Raw genomic sequence first — 10,563 nt, 5'->3', positions numbered from 1 at the left:
AGCATGAGTCTTCATGACTGATAGCTTTTACTCCTCAACTAAGCCAATTGCAAAGGTGATGTGTTAACTTTAACCTTTTTTCATTATGTGTCAATATTTATAAACAAACACTTTACTTCTCATGAGTAATCCCATGACTAAGTTTTGAATAACAATAGTACAATGACCCCCATTTAAAGTTTTCAAGCAATTATTGGCAAACACATTATCAGCTGCTTGACACAAACATTAACCCAGTGCTGCCGGGCATCCTGGTGGCAAATCTGATTTTTTCTGTTCAATCCAAGAAAACTCATGACTTTTTCCCCCTCATGACTTTACTGTAAAGATTTTATGAGCCTGTAAAAGGAATTGCAGGAAGCCTGGACATTTTTCTCAGCAGCTATCTGAGTTCGCTTCTGTGCTCACTGCAGAGCAGCTGAGTTATCAGCATGACTGAGAATGTTTTATAGGGGTCAGCTTCTGCTGCTGAAGAGTCAGCTCTGTGCACTGAAAGCCCCTCTCAACATGCATGAGAAATTGCTGTGTATGGACCAGAGAGTAAAAACCAAGGCTAAGCGTGCATTGAAGGCATTCAGATTTCTGCCATGCTTTTTCCTTTTCCTGAACAATATCACCGCTGCATGGCCCTGCACTCACAGAGAGGGGAGACACAGTTCAAGGACCGACAATAGATACTTTTTTTTTTTTTAAAACATTTTATCTCTTTTTATTTGGGTTTGTTTTTTTTTTTTCCTGATGGTTGCTACAAGCAAAGGAGGTATTCGGAAATGTAACTGCATGGTACAAACACAGGCAGTAGACTAAGTTGACGGCATGAAGGGTGTATCTGAGAACACGGAGTTGACAGAATCGGAGTCAGATTTTGGTCGAGTAGTTTTTAAGATACTCTCGGCGATGATGTTGTCGTTAGGAAACAGTTTTACTTTCCCGTTCTGACTGTGTTTTGGTTCGTGCACAGGTTCCAGGAAAACCACCCGTTTACCAGTGCTAGCCTTCTTCTCGTCGGCTGGCAGCTCGTGCGGCAGTGTGGAATTCAGTATGGATGAGTGCGCACAGCTTTGGTTCAGCTTTCTCTTCCTCCTTTTTGCCTTACATTGACATGGGCAGGGGGTCAGATAGAGATACAGCAGTACTAAAACGATACTGGCTACACAGGCAGCAAGGGTGGTAAAAGCTGTATTAAATGCTTCATGAGCATGGGACCTGTTCACTGTGAAATTGCTAACATTTATTCTAACCTCTATGGTTTCATTTAATAGTCTTTTCTTATTTATTGCAATGCAGGAATACAGCCCCGAGTCCTCTAGCTGGGCATCTGTTATCTCCAGGCTGCCATTATGGAACACCTTAAAGTTGTTGGTCTCCCTGTCTGGCTCTAGCAATCTATTGTCCGGACTAACCCAAACAAAGTGCGTGCCTGCATCGCTGATTCTGCTGTCACAGTGTACAATCAGCCTGTCACCAACCTGGGCATTGTGGATAAACCCAAAGGCTTGGAACGAGCTGTTGACGGTGCTTTCGGAGCAATTCAGAAAGTTGTCCTGCAGTAAAGGCAGTTTATTGTAACCTCTTGGGTCTGACTGCAACACACAGGAGTACTCGCCTTTGAAGTCCATCACTGAGCTGAAGTGCCTTTGATACCAGAAGATTAGCATGGAGTACAGCATACAGTCACAATAAAATGGGTTGCCATGAAGATAAATTCCACTAAGATGTTTGGCTGGCACTGAACTCAGGCGCTGAACAGGCATTGACTGGATGTGATTAAAGGAAATGTCCAGCAACGCAAGGTCTGTCAGTTTAAATTTTCCAGTGTACAAGTCCAGCGGGAAATGCAAGAGCGAGTTATAGCTTAAGTACAGTTTCTGTAATTTGTACAATCCTCCGAAGGCTGAAGACTCTATCTGTGCTATCTGATTGTTATACAGCAGGAGAACCTCCAGTGCCCTTAGCTCCTGAAACACGGGGCTGGTCAGTGTCTTCAGGTTGTTGGATGACAAGTCTAGGTACTTCAGATTCGGGATTGTGGAAAAGCTTCCAGAGACAATGCTGATAATGCTATTATGACTGACTATTAAAGTGTTCAGTTTCTCCAGCAGCAGTGGGACCCATTCAGGCTCCAAAGCCCCAATTCTGTTATAACTCAGATCCAGCCTTTTCATACATTTATAAAGATTTCCTGGCACTCGAGAGAGGTTCTTATTAGTGCAGCTTACGATATCACTGGCACAGATGCAGGCTGTTGGACACATTCCTGGGGCACTGCCGCAAATGCTCACCATGAAGACCAAGAGGCATGCCAGTCCTTTGCAGTTCACTTTTAAAACTCCAAGTCGAGTGGGAATTGTCCGCCAGTTTAAAGACATTGTCACTGTCTCTTAGCTGCCTCCCAGTGCTCCTTGCTGCAGATTATGTGTGCAGTTAGCTTTGGACTAATCACTGTCAAGAGAGGGATACAGAGGTACAGCTCATTAACATTTACGATTCATACCCTGCCTGATTTCTTATGCATGCCTTTTGAAAAATAAAGGGAATTAAACCTTAATGTTTCATACGATTAATTATAAAATTTAGTTGTTCTTAGGTGATGTAACCTTAATATTGGTTTTATGAAAACATGAAATTCCGCACTTGTGTAAATATTCACACTACAGATACATTTTTTCTCTTCAAAACCAATGCAATTATTCTTCTGTCTTGCACCAAGTAATGCAATTTCTGACAGTTCATACAGAAAATAAATCAGAAAAGTTATAGTGGAACATGACTGGGCAAATGCATCCCCGACTTGTTTCCAGATCAAACAAGATAGAAAATTTGTGGTACAGGAAAGAAAAAGTCTCATCCAAAAATGCTATTTTATTTTTGTCTAGTGGGGAGCAGTTACAACATGTGTTTCTTCCCAACTGGAAAATGTCACACATTTTCAAGAAAAGAATTTTCTCAGACTACTTAGCTTTAAATGTCATATGATTTTTTTTTTTTTTAATTCAGTAACTGATAGTTCAGGTAGCAACAGCCTATTTTTAAAGCTATTCAAGATGTCCAATTGGAATATTTTGTATTATACTTTGTATTCTGCTACTTGTACCTTTGCCAGAACAACTGTTGAGGAGGAAATGTTCATGTCTGGTGCCTACCTCAGGCACAAATTTGGGGAACTTTCAGTAAGAATGGGTCAGCCATTTCTCAAAACTTAATACAGGAAAAGACTGTTTTGCTCATACTTCAATAGTAAGAACAAACCCAACCATGCTCTTTTCTGAGAATATTTTAGTGTCACTATGGTTTGAAGGAGGGACGTAACATTTGGCAGGGTAGTGATTCTGTGCCAAGGGATATGCTTTTTGCCATCTGCTAAGAAAATGTACACATACATTGCAGAGTAATGAACGTTTCTGCTCACTTTCATTCTCCGTGGATACCTATTAAGAGTTTGTCAGTAAATTCCCAGGTGAATCCATCTGCATTGATTATACCCACCCCTTCACAGCTCAAGCGTGGTATTCAGCTCCCACATACTAACCTCATTTCTCCAATCTCACCCACCTGTTGGTACAGTATCTGAGCAGGACAGAACCTGCAATCTCTGCTCTGTGCTGCTGACAGCAGCTATGGCCAGGAGCTGGGAGGCTGCCTGCGGGCAGCAGGGAGGAGGAGAAAGAAGCAACCACAGATAGAAAGAAGCACAATAAAAGGAGAAGTTGTATTATCTGATGAGCCAAGATGGCTGAGGAAAGGGTGAGTCTTGAGTACAAAAACATTAAAATCAAGACCTAAAAGGTGGAGGACAGCGGGGCACAGAGGCAGCCAAAGAAGAAGAGAGAGGGAAAAGGAGGATGAGAGATGCATAGGGGAGAAAGGGCAAAACCAGGGGAGGAAAATGCTAACAGACCATCATCGTCGTTGCAGATGAAGCAACTGAGGAGGAGGAGGTAGTTTGAGGATGAAGTCTGTTGAGGCATAGGAGACTGGAAAAGCAAGTGGGGAGGGTGTAAAGGGCAAGAAGAGGGTTACGCAGAAGAGAGGCAAGAGTTTCAGGAGGTGAACCTTAAAACACACTTCTCTGGAGAATTTGCATCTGCTACTTATAAGTCTAAGATTATCTATGCAAATAGTTAATATATGTGAAATGCACTAAATTCCACTCCCCCTCAGCTCCTTGCTCCCCTCCCCTCTAACCCTTTGTCAATCTGGCCGGCTGCTGTTTTCTGCTGACAAGTCTACTCTTAAGTCAAGTGGTAGATGATGTGCAATGGATCTAAAGAGCTGGACCTCCTAATGACCCACTGAAAGAAGAAATATGAGTGCAGCAGGATGGGAGAATTCACCTTTCACAAGCACTTACATATACATTAGCTTTAAATGTTTGCACTCCCAAAAACTGTATTAAAAGAACGGCAAGACTGCCAAGTCAAGTGCTCAAAAATTGAAGTATCAGAATGAAGGTTTTCTGTGCCATTTTCAATTTTATGTACAGTCCCCAGTTACATGATCACTTAATCTTTTTTTTTTTTTTCCCCAAACCCTTTCCTCACACTGTGCACAGGTTCTGAGAAGGAACAGGGAGAAGAAAGGGTGATTATATCCAGGGCTCAGTAAATGCCTGTACCTGAGAACTGGAGCATAATCTGGCCTCTGCCAAAGAATTCCTGTGAGATCAGGCAAATTATGTGAAGTGGTGACTGTTAGAAAATAAGGAACATATTGCAGTAACCAGCCTGATGCTTAGAAAATAAGGAACCTCTGCACATTAAGTTTGGGAAGGACTGATCTGAAGAAGTGCTGATATGAGAGTTAAAATGCTCTGATGCTAGCTGGCACTTCTGACTGTAAGGGCTTCTCCTTGCTTCCCTGTCTGTAAAAGAGGTATAGCAACATGTTCTTAACTATAGAAATATTCTAAAAATAGATTGATTTGAATAAAAGATTAGTATCTTCTAGGCTTTTAGATCCTACTGAAGTATCTAACTGCATGGGGTTTTCATTGAGAAGATAGGAAGCCAGAGCAATTTATTTTTTTTAACCAGTCCTAAGCACCTAACTTGGTTGTTTTTGCTAGCTAGCTAGCCTATGGCAACAGTTGATAGATACAAATTCTTCTAGAGGGTGAGACCTATGAAGCATTATAGAAATGACCATCAAGAAATAATTCTTTACTTTGGTGTGGATTTGTATGGCATGCAGTGCCTAAGGCACAATGGAAACACACTGACAGATGAAAAAATAATTTGATAACTGCTCATTTAGTTAGTATATTGCATGAAACAAGGTATCCGAAAACCATATACGCGTATCATAAACCATGTGTGTGAAGACTGAATTATATAGCACCCACAAAATGGGAGACAAGCTGCTGCTACATAGGTTGCCTTTCCCACTAATATTAGAATTGCCTGATTCTGCAACATATGCAGCCTAATTTGTCATGTAAATACACCTGCAAAAAGATGAATAGCACTTTGAAAAATCAGCTCCTATGTTGAATAGTACTGTGATCCTGGAGATACTGCAAATGCAACATACTATGTCAATGCTCAGTTCTGGAAAGATTACAAGTTTAATACATGAAATCGCCTTGCATATTCATTTCCGTCCATACCTGCTACTATCTCACCAGAAACTCTGAGCCAGTTTGCAATCAAATCCCAAAGGCAGATCAGTGGCTGGTGTAGATCAGCATAATACCTTTGACTTCTAAGGAGCAAAACCAGTTTGCAAGAGCTGAAAACAGGGGTTTCCGTTTCTAAAGCTCATTGAAGTTGCCAGATGAAAACTGTTTCAGGTAAATCCAAATTTTAGGCTTTGTAAACATACCATGGGACACAAAACTATTTGGAGAGTGCCCTGAGAGGTGGAAACCTTCCTTGTCATGCCCAACTCCCCGTGCAGTGCCTACAATTCCAAGAGGTTCTTCGCCTTTTTGGAGAGTAGGACTGTTGAGTTGCAATTTGCTTCTCAACCCGTGTTCCCCAAAACTTCTGCATAGATTACACAGGATGGTCTGTGAAGCCAAGCATGTTCAACATCAATATTTATAACCTGTGTGATCATTTGAACTTGTTTAAAATGACTGCATAAGCATTTCTGGGTTAGCAATGTGTACACGTTAAGTGGCAAAAAAAAAAATAAAAATTATTCTACAACCAGCCTTACATTAAAAAGTGGCATTTTCTTTCATCCCAGTAACATTACTTCAGGTCTTAGAAAAATGCTATTTTACAAACTTCAGTATTACATGTTTTCTCGAGAGAGATAGTGCTATTAAATACTACCAGCTAACACGTGCCAACAGACTCTGGCTAAGTACTTCACCATTATTTCTGAATGAGCTGGATAAACAGCTTTTTTGATTTATAGTAAAGTGAAGGGCATGGTTGGGAGTTTTGTACTTGAATTCTTTTCAAGAAATAATTTCTTTGTGGTATGAAAGTGTGATATTTTAAGTTCACTGCCAAAAACACAGTACTCCCTGAGATGAATCATCTGTGCAGTAATGGAGAACATGTTTCTTAACTATTTGAGAAGAAATGCAGGACACGTTCTCCTATAGTAGGGAATATCCTCTGTTGTCAGGAGCAGCTCACTTGACTAACAGATCAACTCCTAGAGAAGCTGAGGACTTGACCCTTGGTTTTGATTTTTTAATGTGTGTTTATTGGTGTTTTATTTCAGTTGATTGATTTTGTTGGGGGTTTTTGTTGTTGTTTTTTGTTTGTTTGGGTTTTTTTTTAGTTTGTTTGGGTTTTTTTTAAAAGTAATGAACACCTAAAGATTCTTATGGAAAAGTGGAATGCCAGGTAACCATAAACATCTTTGCCATCAGTTATCACTGCAAGATCAACTAATGTCCCAAACACTTATTTCCACTTTCTCTGAGCTGTCTCTCCACTCCACTCTCTCTCCAGTAATGCTACATTAATAATCTCTACACCAGCTTTCTCTTCTCCAGTAAGTACCTTCAGGCTTATTGCTGTCTCTTCCAGGGAAACCTGTACACCAAGCTACCTCTCCCAGTTCATTTGAGACTTTGTTAAAAAAATCTTCATGTGGCACGTCTCTTAATCTAAGCAGTGAATTGAACCAGAGCTCACGAGTCACCTGAATGCTTTTGCAAATGCTACCATTAGTTTTTTCAGTGTTGAACAAACTGGATTGATAAATGCTTTACAGTAGGAATAGCATCTTCCAGTACATTGGTGATGCAAACAGTCCCACATCTGACTGGCACTTTCTGCACAGTGAAAATGCAAATATTAGCACACAACCATGCTGTACTACTGCAGAAATACTGTTGGGCCTTTAGAAAGCTCAAACACTGGAGAATATTAAAGATCTCAGTCCATCCTCCAAAAGGGCCACAGCATTTCTACATCTCCTAGCTTTTTCCCTTGTGCCATGTCTCCTCTGACTTGTCTGTCCCCTAGTCTCGCCAGTCCACAAGCCTCTCACACACCTTTGTGCCTTTCCATTGACTTCCAATGCCCATACAGCTGATCCCTCCCTCTTACCAGTTTACATATCAGCTAAGTCAGGGCTGTATTAGTTAGATATGATACATAAAATAAAACAGTGATGGCTCAGGTGTTAACAATGTTTTCTCAGTCTTTTTTTTTTCCCCCCATGGCATTTGACAAAGCTTTCCTCATGAACTCAGAAGAAAAAGTAACTGTTAGAATGGGGTTTTATTAATTTATAAAAAGAATATTGTACAAGTACAATTATTCATGCTTTTAATCCTAACTTTATGAATCCTGCTGAAGTACATGACACAGCCATTAATTACAAACAGAGCAGTGGCATCCTACATAATTAATCTTTTTAAATGTTACACTTATAAGGAAGGTCTGCATAAACTTCTGTTCCTTGTGCGCATCTGGGTGGGGGGGATGCTGTCAGAAGAAATATGGCTGTAGTGGCTACCTCACTCCAGGCTCTACTCTGCTTTTATCACTTGTAAGTGGGAAAGGCACCCTCTGCATCAAATCTGCCTGATAGCTGTGCTCAGCATTTTTGACTGAGCAGATCTGGATTACCCGACCATCGTAATCCATGAGATTTAGTGACATGATGGATTGGACGGCAGAGACTGTTGGTGAGCTACCTCTGGGTGATATCTTGATACACTGGCATAATCCCTGAACTGGACTAAGCTGTGCTTGATGCAGGACCTAACAGCAATGAAAAAAAATGGCTTTACATCACCTTTGCAGCAAGCTGATCCTGAGGTCAGTCTGGCAAATGGAGTGCTCTCCCTTAGCCAGCACCTGGCCAGACCTCAATAGTGCTGAATTAAGAGATGAAGTTGCCCTAGTAACCCTAGCAAGCTAAAACTATCTTCTCCCACTCATCCCTCACTAAAGATTGAATTTCTCTGAAGATATATATATTATTTTTTTTCACCCATGATAACTCACTTGGTTTAAAGCAAACAGACATGGATGAGCAAGCGGGTGACGTACCACAGAGCCTGGATTGGACTAATCATCAGCAGTCTGTTTATGGCAGTACCAGCTACGTGGAGTCAACACACCGCAGCTCTTACCGCTCTCGAGAGAGTACACGGGAGATATGCATCAGTGAAACAACAAATGTATCGCTTTTGCCATGTTACTTTGTAAATCAAGCTGCACCATAGCTTAAACCTTGCAAATGACTTCAGTTGCTAAGGAGATCAGCAAATAATTAAGAAAAAAATGCAATGATAAGCGGCAGTGCCTGTTACAGTGTCAGCAGCCAGTCTCCAGGCAATGCCAGATCTTAACGAAAGTTTAGTTGCCCAGCATAGGATCCTTACCGCCTCCAAAAGCTGCTCTGACGGACTAAACTTTAGAGAAATCCCCTTGCCTACGACGGAGGGGGGGGTCCTGCCAGCCTTCCGATGGGCACTGCTTGCTGCAGCCCCCCGATCCCTACCAGGGGCTGGCGGAGTGCAAAGTTTCGGCGAGCCCGGTGGGGTGTGCCGGCATCGGGGCAGGGGCACCCTCAGGCACCGAGCTGTACCCTCGCCTCGCCCACACTCCCCTGGGGGGTCTCTCACCGCCTCCCCCCAGCAGGCTCGGACACCGCCGCTCCGCTGCGCGGCGGAGGTAGGAGCTGGGTCGATGCCGGCCGCTGCCGGGCTGCGCTCGCCCCCAGCTCCGGCGGCCTCTCTCAGCCCCGGCTCCGGACCCTGCCCGCCCGCCACAGCCCGGCGACGGGGGGGATGCCTGCTCCGCCTCCCCGCCGGGCAGCGTTACCTGGAGCTCCCTGCGGCCGCTTCATGTCCGGGAAGCGCGATGCCGGCCCCGCCGCCGCCGCCAGCCCCGGCCCCGCATGCTCCGCTCCGCTTCGCCGCCGCCGGGGGAAGTTGGGGGCCGCCGAGAGCGCGGCAGCGGCCCCGGTGCGCTCCCCCGCGGGCGCGGGCAGTGCTGGCCGCTGCCCCCAGGGATGCGGCGGAGGCCCGGTGCCGGCGGCGGGTAAGGAGGAAAGGCAGTAGGCGCCCGGTCACAGCGGCGCCGGGGCTTTTATCCCCTCCTGCCTCCTCCCTCCCCCCCGCGCTGCGCCGGACCCAGCTCCGCTTCCCCCACGCGCTCCCGGGGGTTTCCGCGGCAGCGGGACGGAGCTGCCGGTGCCCCGGGGGAGGAGCGCACCGCCTGCCCCTGCTCCGCCCCCCGCCTCCCCGGGGGCCGCGGACCCGTGCGGGGGAGTACCCGCCGCCCCGCACCGCACCGCGCCGCTTCCCAGCCAAGCGAGAGCAAAGCTCCCCCCGCCCCAGGCGGGCTCAGCCCCCCGCTCCGGTGCAGAGCAGCCCCGATCCCCCCGCTCCGGTGCAGAGCAGCCCCGATCCCGCCCGACAGCTCCTCGGCGCCCCGGCAGCCCCGCTCCGCCGCCGGGGGCAGGGCTGTCGGGGGGCGCCGCGGGAGGTGCCGGCCCTGTTAAATCATCCAAGCTCCCGTGAGCGGAGACGGAACCGCGGGGCGTTCATGAGGGGCCGGCAGATTTAAAATGCGTTGTGTTAGCTGAGGAAAGCAGTCCCTCAGTTAACTGGACGGTCAACCCGCACGGAGGCTCCCAGTAAACTGGGCTTTGACGGGAACAGAGGAGCCTCTCATCTGACACAGGGGATTACCTGAGATGAATTGCCACGTACCGGCTTGTCTGGACCGTGGAATCAGCGGGAGAGCTGCGGCAAGGGGGGAAGCCCGACCTGGCCAGGGAGAGGCAAAGCTGCAGCCGAAAGCCTGGGAACACCTTCCCTCTGGCACACCAGTTTTAACCTCCCCCAGCCAAGTTTCTCACTACATTTCCACCGTCGTTTAGAGTGCCCCGCATTTAGAGACTGAAACTGAACAGGGGCTAGTTTAGCAAACAACAGAGATTGTGGATTTATTGTCATCCAGACATACAGTTTATAGAATAATTCTCAGCAAACGGGCTTGTGTATTAAAGCTGCTGTAAATCACACTTTTCTTCCAAGGGCACATAGCACAGTGATTTTTAATATGAGGGTTCGTGGCTACATATAATGCTCAAGGGTTCCTTGTTCAAAAATTCATGCTACAGGCAAACTAAAGCTCT

At 45.4% G+C, this 10,563-nt stretch overlaps 1 protein-coding gene across 4 annotated transcripts; it reads right to left on the bottom strand.

The window, feature by feature from the left end:
* Window positions 1-717: 717 nt before the first annotated feature.
* Window positions 718-9,537, bottom strand: AMIGO2 (adhesion molecule with Ig like domain 2). 4 transcript variants are annotated; one of them, XM_055809003.1, is made up of 3 exons: window positions 9,243-9,537; window positions 8,466-8,552; window positions 718-2,442 (listed from the first exon to the last, which is right to left on the bottom strand). In XM_055809003.1, exon 3 carries the CDS (start codon window positions 2,367-2,369, stop codon window positions 804-806), a length of 1,566 nt encoding a protein of 521 aa, XP_055664978.1. In that variant the 5' UTR covers window positions 2,370-2,442; window positions 8,466-8,552; window positions 9,243-9,537; the 3' UTR covers window positions 718-803. The 4 variants fall into 4 exon arrangements, with proteins under 4 accessions (XP_055664978.1, XP_055664977.1, XP_055664979.1 ...); XM_055809002.1 differs by lacking the exon at window positions 8,466-8,552 and having other exon boundaries at window positions 9,243-9,536; XM_055809004.1 differs by lacking the exons at window positions 8,466-8,552; window positions 9,243-9,537 and adding an exon at window positions 8,421-8,438.
* Window positions 9,538-10,563: the final 1,026 nt, after the last annotated feature.

Source organism: Falco peregrinus, chromosome 6 (genome assembly GCF_023634155.1).
Source record: "Falco peregrinus isolate bFalPer1 chromosome 6, bFalPer1.pri, whole genome shotgun sequence".
Classification (NCBI taxonomy): domain Eukaryota; kingdom Metazoa; phylum Chordata; class Aves; order Falconiformes; family Falconidae; genus Falco; species Falco peregrinus.
Note: the sequence above shows the minus strand (reverse complement) of the source record. Positions and strands in the feature narration are given on the sequence as shown.

Bases quoted from the DNA above. Each gene is read 5' to 3' on its own strand.
- AMIGO2 (XM_055809003.1), bottom strand. From the start codon at position 2,369: ATGTCTTTAAACTGGCGGACAATTCCCACTCGACTTGGAGTTTTAAAA.